At 37.2% G+C, this 19,302-nt stretch overlaps 2 protein-coding genes across 2 annotated transcripts in view; both read left to right on the plus strand.

Annotated features, from left to right (window-relative positions):
• The window catches only part of LPCAT2 (lysophosphatidylcholine acyltransferase 2), a 64,598-nt gene that overhangs the window by 35,575 nt on the left and 9,721 nt on the right, over positions 1–19,302 (plus strand). The window contains exon 12 of the mRNA XM_065925355.1: positions 17,865–17,963. Coding sequence (XP_065781427.1) covers positions 17,865–17,963 — 99 coding nt within the window. The remainder of the gene's footprint in view (positions 1–17,864; positions 17,964–19,302) is intronic.
• Positions 10,336–11,076, plus strand: CAPNS2 (calpain small subunit 2). The gene has a single exon (XM_065920495.1). The coding sequence runs from the start codon at positions 10,336–10,338 to the stop codon at positions 11,074–11,076; it is 741 nt and encodes a 246-aa protein (XP_065776567.1).

The raw sequence follows: 19,302 nt of genomic DNA on the forward strand, positions 1-19,302 counted from the left end.
GTGTTCCTCTTGTTCTTTCAGTAGCTATAAATTTTTGCAGAGTAGAGGGCTCCTCCCATGTGCCTTTCCCAGTTTATCCTCCTTTTCCCCTTTTTTCTTTACTTCTGTCAATCTCTCCCAAGTCTCTTGCAGTTGTGGTTGGTATTTGGGGGAAGTAGACCTAAGTATCTCTCCATGTTCCCTTACTCTTTTTTCCGACATACATCCCTGGCTAGTCTGCAAAAAACTTCTTAATGGTTTTCATCTCAGTCTGGTTCCTGGAAAAAAAAAAAAAACTCTGTCTTTTCAGTTCCTTCTGATAGTCTCACACATTCTTTTAGATTGTCAGATATGTGATGGCAGATAATTTAAAGGTTCAACAGAAATGTGGCATTCATGATCCAAAGCATGGCATGGTTCAGTGAAAGTAAAGTGAAGTCACTCAGTTATGTCCGACTCTTTGTGACCCCATGGACTGTAGCCTACCAGGCTCCTCTGTCCATGGGATTTTCCAGGCAAGGGTACTGGAGTGGGTTGCCATTGCCTTCTCCAGGGGATCTTCCCAACCCAGGGATCAAACCCAGGTCTCCTGCATTGCAGGCAGACACTTTACCATCTGAGCCACCAGGGAAGTCTTAGTTTGGGATAATTTCCTTAGGAGAAGTCTCATCTCTTTGACAAAAAAAGGAAAAAGACCCTTTTGCTCTTTAGGTTTCATTCACCTTGTTTATTTTCCTGAATGTACACTGAACTCTCTAGATCAGAGGGTGATTTGGATTAGTCAAAATTTCAGATGAGTTAGAGTTGAGAGCTGAGACAATGGTTTAAAGTTGTTTTTAAAAAGTTAAGAGTGGCTTCTCAACATTTTTTATATTCATAATTCAGTTTTCAAGACTAGATTTTTTGCCAGCACTCTCAAAGGGATTTAAATGCACGTAATGGGACTAAGAAACAATACTGGCTAAGTCAGAAATGATTATAAACTGTCATTTTTACAGTTATAATAGAGTCCACACAGCATCACTTTATTTCATTCATTCTTCAGTGCTCTTTCCTTGAGCTGAACCTGTGCTGCCCTGACAGCAGTATTTTATATACCCATGAGACAAAGTCCTCAAATGGACTTTAGGAAACATGTTGTCTCTTTGTTGCTAGTTTGACAATATACCATGTTATCTACCTCTTACTAGAGACAAGTCACATCTCATCTAGGCTACATCTCATGATACATTCAGTGTAATGCTCCAGGTGGCACACATCACCATGCATATGTATATGTGTGCTCAGTCATGCCTAGTTCTTTGCAACCGCATGGACTGTAGCCCTCCAGGCTCCACGGTCCTTAGAATTTTTCCAGGCAAGAATTCTGGAGCAGGTTGTCATTTTCTACTCCAGGGGATCTTCCCGACCCAGGGATCAAACCCACATCTCTTGTGTTCACTGGTGGCAAGCCTAGATTTCAACGGTTAGCAGACTTTTTCAGCAAAGAGCCAGATAGTAAATGTTTTTGACTCTGTGGGACATTTGGTCCTAAATTTTCAGCACAACTTGCACAACTGAGTAAAATAGCTAATCCACCCCACTTAAAAAGATTTTTCTGTTTATTTCCAGTCACTTAAGCCTCTTAAGTACCCTTTACCAACTCTGAGCATGGAAATGTGTATAATACAGCACCCTACCTTCTCTAACAGGGAAGGGCAAGCAAGGATGATTGTTATTGTTGGCTCATGATTTAACACTTGAACTAATGTCAAGAACAGGACATACAGGAAGAACTTGGGATAAAGAAGCACATTGATTCCACACAATGAGAAATAGTCCTAAAAGATCTCCAGAAAATTTATAATAGTCAAAAGTGCTGGATTGTCAAAGTACTAAAGTACACACACATCTTTCCTGTCTAATATTTAAACAAAGTACATAGTAAAGCCAGAAGAATTAAGTACTGGTTAGAAGACAGAAATGGGAAAAATCATGATACTTTTCACATTTTTTTACAAAATGAAAATATCTAAATTTTCTTAGCCTGTGGTCTCTTGTGTGCATAATGGTTTTGGTAAAAAGACTGAACTTGTGCCAGGCTATAGCTGAGTGATTAGTTTCTGTCATCTTTGTAGATGAATGATGTACCACTAGTTAGAAATGGGGAGGATGTCAATAAGAAGTAGTCAGATTCGGCAAGAATAAAGATTCAGAGTGACCTCCTTTAAATCAGATGTGGAACAGTGGTCACCATGAGCCCTGACTGCAGTCCTTCAATCCAGTCCTTAAAATTTACCAGCATGTTTTAATTTCATCTGTTTAGGAAACAGAGAAAGTAACAGTCAGTAAACTACACTTGATGGATGAGATCCAGTCTGATGCTTGTTTTATAAATAAAGCTTTATTGGGACACAACCATGCTCATTTATTTACGTACTATCCATGTCTGCTTTCTTACAAAATGCCAGAGATGAATAGCTGCAACAAAGAGTGAAGCCTTCTATCCTTTAATTTTTAATTTAAGCATTAGTTGATTTATAATGTTGTATTAGTTTCTGGTGTACAGCAAAGTGATTCAGCTATATTTACATATTCTTTTTCAGATTCTTTTCCATTATAAGTTATTATAAGATACTAAATATAGTTCTCTGTGCTCTATAGCAGTACTTTGCTGTTTATCTGTTTTACATACAGTAGTATGTATCCGTTAATCTCAAGCTCCTAATTTACCCCTCCCCTAGCTCCCCTTTCTTCTACCCTTTAAATTTCCAGTTCAGGTTTGATATGTACTTTAGTATTTCATAACTCATGTGAAAAGAACTCATCTTGACTCCAATCTCAATTAATATAATTTGTTATATGAAATATACTCTAAAGCTCATATGATATAATTAACAGAAGAAGGATATAACTTTCTGAGTGGACTAGATGAACATTTCTATACAGTTGTACAAGTCATCCTGAAAGTTGGATGATCCTATATGACTAACCATTTCCCTCTTCAGTTCTCAGGTTAACTCAATCCCCTTGTGTAGTCCCTCATAATATTGGGTGGGCCAAAACATTCATGTGAGTTTTCTGTAACATTTGGGTAACCCAATATTTTCCCTCCCTGAATGTTCTAAATATCCTTTTTTTTTTGTACTAAGAATTTTTATTGGATTATTGTTGCTGGGAGGGGAGGAAATGGAAACCCACTCCAGTATTCTTGCCTAGAAAATCCCATGGACAGAGGAACCTGGCGGGCTACAGTCCATGGGGTCGTAAAGAGTCTTTTTATTGGAGCAAGTGAGCAGTTGCTGGCCTCCTCAAAGAGAGTAAGGAGGTAAAGAATAGAGCTTTGTAAAGAGCAAGTTGTGTCAGACCAATTTAATTTCCTCCTATGACAGAATGACAGTCCAAGATGATAAAGAAGAAATATATATTATCTATATGGACTCTAGAAAGGCTTTTGATTTCATGCAACATGACATTCTCATCAATAAATTAGGAAGGTCTGGTTCAGATCATGTTGCAGTGAGGTGAAAGCCCCACTTGACAGAGAGACTTCACTGAAAGTGGGAGCCATGTGTCCTTCTGTGTTTTACCCACTGCAGTCCCCCCACCTTAGAATTCTGTCTGGAGGAGCAACATACTTGATAGGTTGTCGAAATACTTTTGAAAACCAGATAGTAGTACATCAAAGCAAAAATAAGAGTAAATAAGGATGTCTTTAAAAGTTGTAGAATCAGACCCAAGGAAAAGATGAAATTAAATTCATATATTGCATAAAAATACTCAGGCATGAGAAGGAAACAGAATACAAGAATGAAGCTTCTACTTGATAGCACATGAAGATCTAGACTCAGAATTCTGGAGCTGAAAGGGGGGTTAGTGTGAAATTGCCCATCTTCCTCATTTTGCAGAAAGCTTTCAGCTCAAGAGAGGAAGTTGCATGCTCAAGACTACACAGCTAGTTAGTCACAGGACTGGGACCAGAAGTCCTAGTTCAGTAGTCTTTTTACTACAGACTGTCTCTGGACTTTTTAAAAGTAACTTTCTTGAGGCATATTTTACATTTAGCTATTTTAAGCATATAGTTTTATGATTTTTTTATTGTTTACCATAAATCAGTTTTAGAGTTTTTCTATCACCCCATTGTTATTCCTTGTGTCATTAACTGTTCATTCCTGTCACCTACTTATCTCCCATCCCTAGGCAACCACTGTAGAGTTGTAAGTCCCCGTGTGTTATTATAGACTTGGTCTAGAATCAAGACTAGAGATTTTCTGTCTGTATAGATTTGCCTCTTCTGGACATTTCAATGAATGGAATCCTACAATATACAGTCTCGTATCTGGCAGTTTTTGAGGTCCATCTGTGTCGTTGCATGTATCAGTGATTTCATCCCTTTTTATTGCCAAATAGTTCTTTATTATATAAATATATCATATTTTTGTTTATTCATTCACCTGTTAATGGATATTTAGGTTGTTGCTACTTTGGAACTATCATGAATAGTGTTGCTAATAGCATTTGAGTATCACTATTGACTTTTTTTTTTTTCCACTATTGACTTTTTAAGTTCAATAACTCTTCCCCCATCAAACTGAGGTTAAATTTTCCATTGAATGTGGCCTCTTCCCCTACTCTTTCTCTCCAGATCTGGACAGTAGAGTTCGCCCAGACAGCAACCAAAGTTCCTATTAATGGTCTAATAAATAGCCGTAGGGGATTAAATAGTCCAGAGAAGAAAAGTCTTGTTAATCTAATAACAATCTTTTATTCCATGATGGCTTATGAGAAACTGTTAGCCAAATGCTCTCCATCTTCACAGAAAATAAATGAGAAAAATTGGATTTAAACTTCAGCAGAAAACACTTCAGATGGGCATAAGGAGGCACATTTTATATGGCAATGGATGCTGTCAAGTTAATTTTGCAATATTATAAAAAGAAAGCCCATGTAATTTCCTCAGAGAAAAGCTTATATGAATGGATTTAAATCCGTCTGAAACCAGATGGCCCCTTGTAATCCCCTAAAGGGAAGAAGTCCTTTTGTGGTGCTTCCTCAATGTGGTAAACGAAGACATTTCGCCTTTGATATTTACAGAGACCATTTCATGGTGCCCCTGAGACCAGTTATTGGAGTCCTAGTGCCATAAAACTAGTTGGCAGAGAATTTCATACAAAACACTAGGTGTGGCAGAAGGAGACCTTGCTCCCATCCTATACAGAGCAGGGTCTCCCAGCTACTGTTCTCTCCCTAGCCATAGATAGAATAATCATTATTTAATTCAAGAATTGTACAGTTTATGAAGTAATTTTTCACTTAATCTCCTATTTGCACTTAAAAAGTTATTCAGTTATTGAACTTAAAAAGTTAACCGTGACACATGATTGCTGTTAGCAACACTGTACATAATAGTTCCAAAGTAATAAAACCTAAATATCCACTAACAGGTGAATGAGTAACCAAAAATGTGATATATTCATATTTGACTTCATACTTGAAGCTTAGGAGTTTCCACAGTAGCCTGTGAGATAGACTCTGTCAAATGGCTGTTCAAAGTCCTCTCCAATTTCATTCTATCCTATTGAACCTTTATCTCCCATCATTTCCAACAATAAACTCATCATGTTGAACTATTCACCATCTATTGAATTCCACACATCCTTTAGTTCCTCTATCTTTTCACAATACCGCCCCTTCATGTATATCCCTTGTCTATTTGGAGAACTCTGACTTAGCCTATAGTTAGGCCTACACATTATCTTTCCTATAGGTAAATGTTCTCCTATCCTTTGCCTCAACAGAACTTATTGCTCCTCTTTTGGGGACTCATAGTGGTTTGATAATCCACTGTTTAGATAATATATTAGCTGTATGACCTTTTCAAAGTAGCTTAACAGCTCTTGAGTTTTCCTTTCCTTATCTTAAATGTTCTGTGTCTTTCAGAGGAACTTTATGAGACCTAGATACCAAAGAATATTATATGCAAGTATTATATACAAATGTAATAGTTTAGTATTAATGGTATAGATATGAAATAGACTTCAGGTTATAATTACAACACCTAGTTTTCTGTGGGTCTTCTTACCTTTGAGCACAGTGACTCTGATGCATTCGTCTTTCTCTCTTAAATATTGAGTCTAAGTCCTGAAGCAGGATAAATGAAATTGAATCATTATAAAGTTGACAGGGAGATACTATTATTATCATTTTGCAGATTGAAATTAAGGTCCAAAATGCTGAGAGATATAACGATTTAGTTATGTCCTGGTTACTTTTCCCTGAGTTTACAAATAGAATTTCCAGAGACTTCTGGAAGACTTGCACCCTGACTCTACCTAGTATCAAGGCTGAGGTTTCTCAAGGTATTGTCTGGGACTACCTGTCATAGACTGACTTTTGAAGATATGTATTAAAAACATAAAATCAAATCTCACAAACGTAATCTTGAGCAAAAAAGCCAGACACACAAAATCAGAAAAGAGAGGACGATACTACCAACTTCATAGAAACAAAAGGTATTAGAAAAGAGTACTATGAGCAACTCTATGCCAACAAATTAGATAACCTAGATACAGTGGACAAATTCCTAGAAATGTACAACCTACCAAGACTGAATCATAAAGAAATAAAAAATCTGAACAGACCTATAACTAGTAAGAAGGTTGAATGAGTAATTTTTAAGAAACCTCTCAACAAAGAAAATCCCAGGACTAGATGGCTTCACTTGTGAATTCCACCAAATGTTTAAAGAAGAATTAAGTATCAGTCTTCCTCAAATTCTTTCTAAAAATTGAGGAGGAAGGAATACGTCCTAACTCATTCTGTGAGGCCAACATTATCTTGAGACCAAGGTCAGAAAAAGATACTAGTGTTGACCCTTGAACAATGCAGAGGTTGGGGAACCAACCCCTTGTGCAGTCAAAAATCTGCATATAACTTTAAAATCAGCCCTACATATCCATGGTTCTGCATCCACAGTTTCAACCAACCTCAGATGGTGTAGTATTGTAGTACATACATGTTGAAAAAAATCCTAGTAGAAATGAACCTACATAGTTAAACCCATTTTGTTCAAGAGTCAACAGTATATGAAAAGAAAACTAAAGACCAACGTTCATATGAATACTGATTCAAAAATCCTGAACAAATTATCAGCAAATAGAATTCAACAGCACATTAAGAGGATTTTACATCACGACTAAGTAGGATTTATTCCTTGAATGCAAGGGTGGTTCAACATGGAAAAATCAGTCAATGTAATAAACTACATTAACAGAATGAAGGGGGAAAACATGGTTATCGCAACTGATACAGAAAAAGCATTTGACAAAATTCAGTACTCTTTCAGATAAAAACACTTGGCAAACTAGGAATAAAAGTAAAGTACCTCAACATATGAAAATCATGTATGAAAAACCCACAGCCAACATCAAACTCAATGGTAAGAGCCTAAAAACTTTTTCTCTGAGATTAAGAGCATGAAAGGTTGCCTGCTTTTTGTTGCATCTATACAAAATAGTACTGAAAGTCATAGCCAAAACAGTTGGGCAAGAAAAGAAGTGAAAGGAATGTAGTTGGAAAGGAAGAAGTAGAATCATCTCTGCTCACAAAATACATGATCTTATATGTAAAAAACCCTGCAGACAACACAAACACACGTAACCATTAAGAACTAATAAACTAATTCAACAAAGTTGCAGGATACAAATCAACTTACAAAACTTAGGTGTGTTTCTGTAAACTAACAATAAACAATCTGAAAAGGAAAGTAAGAAAGCATTAAAAGGAATAAAATACTTAGGAATAAATTTAACCAAGAAGGTGGAAGACTTCTACACTGAAAACTACAAAGTGTTGTGGAAAGAAATTAAAGAAGACATGAATAAGTGATAAGACATCAGTGTTCATCTATTAGAAGACAATATTAAGATGTCAGTGCTACACAAAGTGGTCTATCTACATAACCAGTGCAATCCCTATCAAAGTTTCAACAACATTTTTTAATGGAAGTAGGGAAATCCATCCTAAAATTCATATGGAATCTCAAGGGAGCCTGAATTGCCAAAATAGTCTTGCAAAAGAGCAAAGTTGAAAGTCTTACACTTCCTGATTTCAGAACTTACTACAAAGCTATAGTAATCCAAATAGTGTCGTACTGGCGTCAACATAGATATATAAGCCAATGGAATAACATAGAAACCCCAGAAATAAACTCATATGTGTGTATACAAATGATTTTCAACAAGGGTGCCAAGCCCATTCAATGGGGAAAGAATAATTTTTTCAACAAATGGTGCCAAGATAACCCCATGTAAAGGAATGAAGTGGACTCTTACCCTATGTCATATATAAAAATTAACTCAAAATGGATCAAAGACCTAAACATAAGAGCTAAAACTATTATGTTTCGCCTTAGACAGAAACATAGAGGAAAAGCTTTGTGACATTGGATTCCTTGTTGATTTTTTGGATATGACACCAAAAACATGAGCAATAAAAGAAAAATTAGATAAATTGGACTACATAAAAGTTAAAAACTTCTATGCATTGAAGGACACTATCAACAGAGTGAAAAGACAGCTCATGGAATGGAAGAAGATATTTGCAAATTATGTAACTGATAAGGAGTTAATATCCAGAAAGTAGAAGGAACTATAAAATAGCAACAAGAAAGCAAATAACCCTATCAAAGAATAGGCAAAGGACTTGAATAGACATTTTCTCCAAAGAAGGCATACAAGTGACCAACAGGTATATGAAAAGATGCTCAATGTCACTAATCATTAGGGAAATGAAAATTAAAGCTACAGTAACATATCTCATATCCATCAGGATGGCTATGATAAAAAAAAAAAGTCTGAGGAAAAATTGGAACCCTTGTACATTGTTGGTAGGAATGTAAAATAGTATAGCCACCATGGAAAATAATATGATGGTCCTTCAAAAAATTAAAAACAGATTTACCATTTGATCCAGTAATTCTGCTTCTGGGTATATATCCAAAAGATTTGAAAGTAACAACTTGAAGAAATATTTGTACACCTATGTTCATAGCAGCATTATTCACAAAAACCCAAAGATGGAAGCAGCCCAAGCATCCATCAGTGGAAGAATGGATAAACAAAGTGTTATATCCATACAACAGAATATTATTTAGTTTTAAAAAGGAAATAAATTCTGACACATGCTGCAACCTGGATGAACCTTGAAGACATTATGCTAAGTGAAATTAGCCAGACACAAAAGGACAGATACTGTATGGTTCCACTTACATGAGATACCTAAAACAGTCAAATTCATACAAACATGAAGTAGAATGGTGCTTGCCAGGGCCTAGGGGGAGAAGGAAATATTTAATGGGGACAGAGTTTATTTTGCAAGATGAAAAAAATTTCTGGAGTTGGATGGTGATGATGGTTGTGCAACAATGTGAATGTACTTAATGCCTCTGAACTGTGTACTTAAAAATTGTAAAGATGGTAAATTTTATGTTATATGTATTTTACCACAATTTTTTAAAATTTAAAAACAAGATACCAAAAAAAGTATATGCTGTATGATTCCATTTATTTAAAGTACAAAATTGAATCTGTGGTGTTAGAGGTCAGAATAATGGTTATCCTTGGAAGAGGAGAGTACCTAGAAAGAGACATGAAGAAGCTTCAGGGGTCCTGCTTACATTCTATTTTTTGATCTGGGTATTATAACATGGGCTATTTGCAGTCTGTGAAATTCTTTGAGCTATATATTTGTGATTTTTACAGTTTTCTGTGTGAATGTTACACTTCCAAAAGATTTCAGAAATGTAGATCATGAATGCGACACCAAACTGCACAGAGTCAGAATCTCAGAGCATGGGATCTAGGGACCCTGCATTTTAAAAGTCTCCCTTCCAAGTTTTTCCTAAGAACATTAGATATTGCAAATCTGCTGAAGGAAGAGAATTAGATAAATATTTTTCTAATGCCCAAGAATTCTTCAGTTGTGCCCTAGCAATAAATATTCCTTAGAGAAGAAATTCTTGATATCCTTAGGTCATTTACTTTCTTCTGCTAGGAAAATCCAACTAAGAATAATTAACAGCATATAAAAATCTGTAATTTAATATATTATACTTAAAATGTGATTTCTTTCTAATTTTTCAGATATACTGTAACTTAGGAATATTTTATTGAGGCCCTCTGAAAAATGGCAGGTGCTAGGACCTAGTGGAATTCAGGCAACTTCAGTAGGAGGTGAAGCATCACACCCCAGGGTGTGGTACAGTGCAGGCAGGTACAGAAAAGCCAGTTCTTCCACATGTAAGCTACTTAGACTCCATTTCATCTCTCCACCTCCAAGATTTCAGCAGCTTTTACCTTTGCTGGGTAAAACAAAAGCATGTTTCTTGCAAAGGCTGTATTGGAAGGAGCAAATCAAGGTCTTGGACAAGCCCTTGGAGGCCTTCTTGGAGGAGGCGATCAGAGAAGAGGAGGAGGGAATATTGGAGGAATAGTTGGAGGAATTGTGAATTTTATCAGTGAAGCTGCGGCTGCTCAGTATACCCCAGAACCACCACCCACTCAGCAACATTTCACCAATGTGGAGGCCAATGAAAGTGAGGAAGTTAGGCGTTTTCGGCAACAGTTTGCTCAGCTGGCTGGACCAGACATGCAGGTGGGTGCTACTGACCTAATGAATATTATCAACAAAGTCCTTTCTAAGCACAAAGATCTGAAGTCTGACGGCTTTAGTCTTGACACCTGCCGGAGCATTGTATCTGTCATGGACAGTGACACGACTGGGAAGCTGGGCTTTGAAGAATTTAAGTATCTCTGGAACAACATCAAGAAATGGCAGTGTGTTTACAAGCAGTATGACAGGGACCAGTCTGGGTTTCTGGGAAGTTCTCAGCTTCGTGGGGCTCTGCAGGCAGCAGGCTTCCAGCTAAATGAGCAACTTTACCAAATGATTGTACGCCGATACGCCGAGGAGGATGGAAGTATGGACTTTAACAACTTCATCAGCTGCCTGGTTCGCCTGGATGCCATGTTCCGTGCCTTCAAATCCCTGGATAGAGATGCAGATGGCCTGATTCAGGTTTCTATCCAAGAGTGGCTGCAGCTGACCATGTATTCCTGAAGTGGGCATTACGTCAGGACCCTCCCTGGAGGACAGGACTGCTAGAAGCCTAGCCATTCTCTCTGCATGGTTGCAGATGCCCCATCTGGAGCTGTCATTTCCTGCCGAGTTCTTTCACAACTGGACCTATTTCTGAACTTGTGTTGCCCTTTATTGGTTAATTAAAACAGATTTTTCATGAAAAATGTTCTGAGTGGTTTGTATGTTGGCTTTTTGAGATTCAGAATTTATATGGACCTATATATGTGATGGGAAGGCATGCAGGGCAGACTCTCATGGAGTACATTTTAAGAGGTCATTCCTTGTTTGGTGAATTAATTCCAAAGATCAGGGAATTTGTTGTTGTTACTGTTAAGAATGAGATTTGGAAAAAAAATCCTGGGATAAATCAAGAAAGCTCTCAAGAGAGATATATTTTTCCTTCAAAAAGGTGAGGAGGTGGGAATTTCAAAATCTGTTTTTCTCTTAATTCATGTCTGGTCTTCCCATTACATTAAAAATATGCTTTCCTGGAAACATATTTAACTGTGCAGAAACAGGCTCAGAAATGTGAAATTAAGCAGTTTTATATAAGGTAGTATTTTTTTTTTTAGTGGTGGAGCAGCTATCTAAAAATCTAGAATTCTTTAGTATTATTTTTTCAGTAAAATAAACATGTAAAAGTTTTGTTTTGATATATTTATAGAGGACGAGAGTGTTGGGGAATGAAAGGGTGTGCTCATAGTTGAAATGTCACTGATTGCCTTAATGAATCAAAATGATCCCTCTTACATGTAGTTCACACACAAAATTAGGCATGCCCAGCTGATGTTAGCCAGCTCTTGTCATGTCTTGCCCTGCCTCCTAGCAAGGAATATTCTTTCATTTGTTTGAAAACTGTAGACAGGGAAAAAAGTGAACAAAGAGAAAAAAAAGAACATGTACATAAATCATATGTGTACATAAATGTACACATATATAAATCATTGTATATATATAAATGTTGCTGAGTCTTTATTGCAGTGTTTCTCTGCCCTGACTGCAACTTAGAATCACTGGGAGAGCTCTTCAGGAATAGTGATAGCTGAGTCCCACTCCACACAAGTTAAAGAAAAATCTTTGGAGGTGGGGCTCAAAGATGAGTATTTTTAAAGCTCCCCAGCTTTAAGTGATTCTGATAAGCAACCGAGGTTGTCTGACAGTGCCTTAAGTGTAGGCTGTTTTCCTGTATTTTTCATATCAGCCTCAGCTGAAAACTGTGGCCCCGCAGCAGTCAGTGTTACCAGTGTCCAAAAGAATGAAGATAGGAGTATGGAGAAACTGCCACCCAAAAAGCAGAGGTAGTTGTGCCTTCCTGAACAGCCTTTGGTTTGGCTTTTTCTTTTTTCAATATTTATTTGGCTATGCTGGGTCTTAGTTGTGGCACACGGGATCTTCATTACAGCATGCGGGATCTTTAGCTGAAGCATGTGTCTAGTTCTCTGAGCAGGGATCGAACCCGAGCACCCTGCATTGGGAGCATGGAGCCTTAACATCTGGACCACTAGGGAAGTCCCTGGCTTTCTTCATTTTGATTCAGGTGTTGATAGCAGGGCAAACCAGAATCTGGAATTCCCTGGCCTGTGGACTCAGCTAGAGAGGGCTCATTTGCAAGTGCTCCATTCATCTGCCTGCTTATAATTGGTTTCTACCCCTCCTGTTTCGCTGGTTTTTAATTCATTCCCTCTCTCCTAGTCTACTTTGGAAGATCATCCTAAATTCGAAGATAAATCCTTTCTGACTCATTTAGAGGAAAGTTGTAACTCTTAAAATGATTTAAGTGGCCTATTAACAGACTCAGCTGCCTGTTAGAAATCCCCAGTGAAATTGAAAGAGGTTGGCATTTGGCCTCTGTGTACACCATCATCACCATCATATAATATTTATTAAATACCACATATATGTGATTCTGAGTTGAGCCAAGCACAGAGATCTCATCCACTTTCCTCAAGAGAGTTGTAATTTAAGCTTGGCCTGGGGAGCTACTTAAAGCAGGTGTGGTTATATAAGAGTGAGGCTGCTGCCAGCAACCACACATTAATATCAGGATCCCTATTTTAGAATAAAGCCACTAATATGTTAGGCATGGATGTAGTAATGTAGCCAGGAAAGGGGAGAGCTGCCAAGATGCCTTTTAAGGTCTAAGAATATTAAGTTTATAATTTAACCTTTCCACGTGATGGTTGGGGAAAAGAAAATGCAGGCCCACTTTTCTCCCCTCACTTCATTCTAAATGTTTTATAAAAGTTAAGACAATTATCTCACACTAGGAGTGGTACTGAGTATTTCTCTTCCTCTTCACGTTAAAGGATTACTACTTTATGATTTTCTTCCTGCATGCCAGGGGAAAACATTCTGAAATTACTTGTTTCTCTTTTATTCTCTTATGAATTTGTATAAAACTTGTATAAATAACCCAAGGCACTAGCGTTAACCCCAGAAAATTTAGTCCAAAGTCTGGATTTTTCCAAGTAACCCAACCTTTGGCATTGTGTCAAACCAATAGCTTAAGAAGTGATTGGATTTCTTAGTTTCCGGTCAATGTTTTGGTTTTTTTTTTTTTTTTTCAGTTGATGTTTTAAAGGCAGATTTTCAATATAAAAGGGAGAGTTTACCTAATACTTTTTTAAAATTTGCCTTTCCTACATGGAAGACTATTGATAGCCTAAGATGAAGGACTTTGATTCATATAACTCTATCATTTTTAAATTTTTAAGAGCCATGCAATCAATGTAGTAATTAGAAAATAATAATGATTTTGTTTAAATGTGACATTATATGTTTACACTTTTAAATTTCAACGTATCTCATGATTTTGGAATACACCTTAGTCTTAATATAATCCACTGAATTCGATAACCTGTAACAGCAGGAAAAAGGACTGTGTGTTCTGTACCTAAAAACAGCAAATGTCCAAAAACATTCAAAATTTGTATATCATCTCAAGGTTCACTTTAAAAATATTTTTTGAGTGATAGTGCGTGTGTTTTTAAAAGTTGATTTATGTATCAACTTCAGTCAGAAATTTCATCAGTAATATTACATAACTCACCCACAGGAGGCCCTTAAAAAATATTTGCTCAAGCACCTGCAGGGCACTGATCTTACATACACCTATTGATCCTGCAGTGCTTTCAGAATTCCTTTTTTTAAATGTCTGTTTTTAGTGCTAAGTGGATTAAAACAGTTTAATTCCTAGCAATTGATAATATAATTATGCAGATGGGTAGAAATATGCTCTTAATAAGAATACTGAGGGAAACAGTACCTCTTCCTGGACTCTCCTGTATAACTGGGAGCTTATTGAATTTGAATAATAGTACTTTTCCTGAGAAGTTCAATTGATTTTTAAAGGAAAAAACCCAACAGATTTGAGGAATCTTTTTTTTTTTTATACCATGGGACTAATTTGAACTTGAAAATTTAAAGGAGTGTATTTTACTTACACTTTTTTATTATCTGTTTTTGAATATATTTTATCATTTACCTGCTTTAATTTGGATGTGAGTCAGATTACCTAAATGTTAATTGTCGTTATGGCAATAGTGAGTTTTGTGACCTCAAGTAAAACTTATGTCTTAATTTTTTATTAGTAAAAATGAAGAAGTTGAGTAGATGATTTCTAACATCCCCCCAGTTTGAAATTTTGTTATTCTGAATTTGGAAACTTAAAAGTGTACTGTTTTATTAGTCCAGTAATAAAATATCTCAGAATAATTTCCATAATACTTTTTTCCCTTCACATTATTAGGATAAAAACTCACATATAATTTCTCATATGGTTGATTATCAAGAGTCTGCTTTAATATTTTTTGGTCAAAGCCACTCATATGGAACTGTTAATGAAAATCAGGGTTCAGAATATTACCTTTACTTGTGAATAGCAGTAATATTACTATTACTAATTAGTAATATTACTATTACTAATTAATATTAATAGCAGTAATATTAAGAGTTCTTTACATTTATGGTACTCCATTGAAAAATCATTTATAATGCTTTACCTGTATTATAACATTGGATTTAGTAGTGTAAATAAAAATTGGATGCCTCACAATAAATTCAAAGGAGTATTTCAGTAGGTAGTAGCTGTACTACCTATGGCTGTATCTTCAGTGTCCATAGATATTCTCTTTTTAAAAATTTATTTAATCAAAGTACTAAGTTGACTTACAATGTTGTGTTAACTTCTGCTGTACGGCCAAGTGATTCAGTTATACATATATATATATATATATATATATATATACATTCTTTTTCTTATCTTTCTCTTATGGTTTATCACAGGATTTTGAATATAGTCATAGATCATTCTTATATCTATTCTTTAGAACTTGTATTTAACACTTCTTTGTTTCTTAGTAGAGAAAAACCAATTGCACAAGAAATTTACCTTTATTAGGCATATATCCACAGTTCAATAAGCTGTTCAACCTCTAAGGCCTAATGAACAACAGCTCTCCACAGTACACAGAAAATTAAATAGAATCACAACAAGGAAAATTTATGTCCCTTAAAAGTCTACCATTTCTGAAACTTCTGGGGTGATGAAAATGTTGCTGTCACTTGTGGTAGTGGTTACCCTGGTGTCTACATTTTTTCAAAGAACCTCAAACCGTACCCTGAAAACTGATGCTTTTTATTGACTGTAGATGATACCTCATTGAAGTTGATTAAAGGAAAAAAAATAGCTCTTTTAGAGTCTGGTAATCAGACAAAAGGGCTTCCTAGGTGTATCAGTGGTAAAAAACCCTCCTGCCAATACTGGTGTCATGGGTTCAGTCCCTGAGTTGGAAAGATCCCCAGAGAAGGAAATACTGGAGATCCCACTCCAGTATTCTTGCCTGGAAAATCCCATGGGCAGAGGAGCCTGACAGGCTACAGTTCATGGGGTCATAAAAGAGTCAGACATGACTTAGCAACTAAACAACAACAATAAATCAGACAAAAATGGAAGTCAGATCTGAGTTTTTAATCTCAGGAAAAAACCCTATTGCTTTAGGGAACTCTTGAAACCTCTGTTTCTACCTTTTCCAGTGGGCTGGTTAGTGAAGGTAAATTACTTTTTTTCGTTCCTACCCTGCAGCAAAATAAAGGTAATATGGTGACAAACTTGGTTGCTTTAAGAAGCTGACGAGGGACTTCCCTGGTGGTCCAGTGGGTAAGACACCACGCTTCCACTGAAGGGAGCATGAGTTCAATCCCTGGTCAGGGAACTGGTTACCACATGCCACCATGACACAGCTAAAACCAAAACTCATAGAAGCTACAAAAATTTTTCCCTAAAATAATGTGCATATCGAAAAGGCACACCCTTTCAGGGGCTTCAAGGCTTTCCCATTCAAGCTCATCTGTGAAACCCAAGTGAAGAACACTGCCTGAATGTGTTAAGGTGAACCCAAAGTAGTAGGTAAGGGTAGATGAGGAAAAGATAGCATGGTTTTTATAACCTACCTGAGAAGGAAATGGCAACCCACTCTAGTACTCGTGCCTGGGAAATCCCATGGACGGACGGAGGAGCCTGGTAGGCTACAGTCCAAGGGGTTGCAGAGTCGTACACGACTGAACAACTTCACTTCACTTGTGTGTGCTAGGCAGTGGGAACACACTGCACAGAAGGAAGGCAACCCTTGCCCTGGGGGAACTTCTAATAGTTGAAATGTAGACACTTAGTCACAGTTAAAGATTATGGTCTTTATCAGTATGAAACATTTGCTTACTTATCAAGTAGCAGACTAACTTTGTTGTTACTAGTTCATAGCTTATCTGGAAACTCACCACTTGAAGATTTTGCTGCCAAAATGATCTCACACCTGGGATTATAATTATTGTGCTTGTTATTCTGTTTCTTTCTCCCTCCTACTCCTCTTTTTCTCCTCCTCCATCTTTCTCTCCCACTCTCCATCTCACTTTTCCTTTCTCCTCTTCCCCTTTCCTTCTTGTTAGTTCTGCATCTTTTATGTCTTCCTTCTGTCCTCCCTCCCTCTCTTCCTTGCCTCTCTCTTCTTTTCTCCCTCTCTTGGTTAAACTGTCCCCTTTCTCCACATTTCATCCCCTCAGTGTTTTTGTCTAGGTGAGTACTTCACGTGCAGGAAAAACTCTGCATTCAGTCAGCATGGATTAGAATTATCAACCCATCCTTTTGTATTGCCATCATGAAATACCTGCTGAAGTGTATAGATATTAACATCATATGAATTAGTTTAGTTTCCAGAGGCTTAGCAGTGCAGGATCTTCCAGCACCTGATGTCAATGAGGGGCCCTCATGTTTGCTTACTTGCTCCTGCTTTATTGCAGATTAAGCCTGGAAAGAAGAAAGAATGTAGCTGTGATTATTGCTTCAATTTGCCCTTTTCCTTTCCCTTCTGTTTCCTACCTGTAGAGGGTCTCTTCATGACCCACTGAGTGTTGGTCATCATGGCATGCCCACCATCAATGGTGGGATGAAGGCTTTGGTCTCACCTAGGAATGAAGCCTCCATCCTGCTTCCCAGAGAGACCCCTATCAAGGCTGAGCTCAAAACCCCATGCTGATATCCATAGAATCACTCTTAATGAGCCTCAGTGATAAAATGTTTCTATTTATCACTGAACACAAATCTATTTTTCTTCCTTCTGAATTGGGCTGTTTACTAGCTGTTCTATCTCAGTGCGAGCTTTTTTCCAAATGGACTCAGTGCAAGAGTTGCAAGACATGCCTGAATTTCGCCTTGTGATTAATAGTCATTCAACCAGTGGCCTTGCTAATTGATTTCTCCCATCCTTTCACAGAACCACGATGGCAGTATTGACTTCCGAGAGTATGTAATTGGCCTGGCTGTCTTGTGCAACCCCGCCAACACAGAGGAGATCATCCAGGTGGCATTTAAGGTACTGTCAGCCCCACTGAAAGCATCTTGGTCTGTCTCGTAAACAAGTGTTGACTCTAAGTGTATTATTTGAAAATCAGTACATCCATTACAAGTGTTTATAGATTTGCTGTGACATGAACACGAGAATAATGTGATTAAGACAATTGCTACTGAGAATAAAGAAAACACAAGCATCCATTTAAGCAAAAAAAGTCTTGGAAGCAGCCCAGTTAACAGCATCAAGATTGAAGAGCAGGTGATTTAATAAATTAGCTTAAAGATTATTTCTTTTCAGCCTCCCCATTTGGGAGCCCCAAAGTGAGGTTTATAAATAAACATGACCTGTCTCTTGTCATCCTAATTTGCCATGAAGAAAGTTTTGATCCATCCTTATTTTCTCACTCTATATGTCAGAGATGTTTTTGGCAATCTTTTCCTGATGAAGTTTATTTTGTTGTGGTGGCATCAAGTGATAAGAGTCCACATACATGACTCAGAAGACACAAGGTGAGATAAAGTTTTGATTTTACTTGAGAACAGAGCACGTATGATTAGAATTCAGAAAGGAACATCCCATTCAAATACAAATTAGATGAAGCACCTTTCATCTTTACCATGATGTCTCAGATTTCCACCCTGAATGTTTTCCTGTTGTATCATATATTGTCATAGCAGGATGGGGGATTAGGGGGCAATGAATAACATCCATGTCCTCCATCCCCAGCAGAACTTAATGGAGGTTTAAATGATGAGAACTCTGATTTCGTTTATCACTTATATGTACAAAAAGAGGTGAAGAATACATTCCCAAAGTGTGTTCCAATTGTTTGGAGATGAAAGTTGCTTCATCTAATTTGTATTTGAATGGGATATTCCCTTCCATATTCTAATCACACATGCTCTGTTCTCAAGTAAAATAAAAGCTTGATCTCCCTATGTGTCTTTTAAGTCGTGTATGTGGACTTTTTTTAATCATTCAGCCCCTTGAGTCTCTGCTTCATCCACCATATGCCTGAGGACCTTCCCCATGTCTGTTTCCTACTCAGTTCTTCCTGATTTTCTCAGAGAAGAATATCCCACTGGGTCCTCAACAAGTGTCTTCCTCTCTATCATCCCAGAAAGACCCTCCTCCTCCCAGAGTCCTTTCTCATGTCTTAGAGACCATCCTGGATAGCCTCAAGAATTTCCATGTGTTTTGTCATTGACAGAGAGCCCCCAAGTTGACTTTTTATTTCAGACTGTTTTCAACTGAGTTAACTGCTGGGTGTATAAAGAACCTAAGAGGCTGATGCTTAGCAGATGGTCACAAGGAAAGGGCCAGAACGCTTTCCAAGTTGAAAACTTTTGGCTTTTACAGA

Source organism: Muntiacus reevesi, chromosome 2 (assembly GCF_963930625.1).
Source record: "Muntiacus reevesi chromosome 2, mMunRee1.1, whole genome shotgun sequence".
NCBI lineage: Eukaryota > Metazoa > Chordata > Mammalia > Artiodactyla > Cervidae > Muntiacus > Muntiacus reevesi.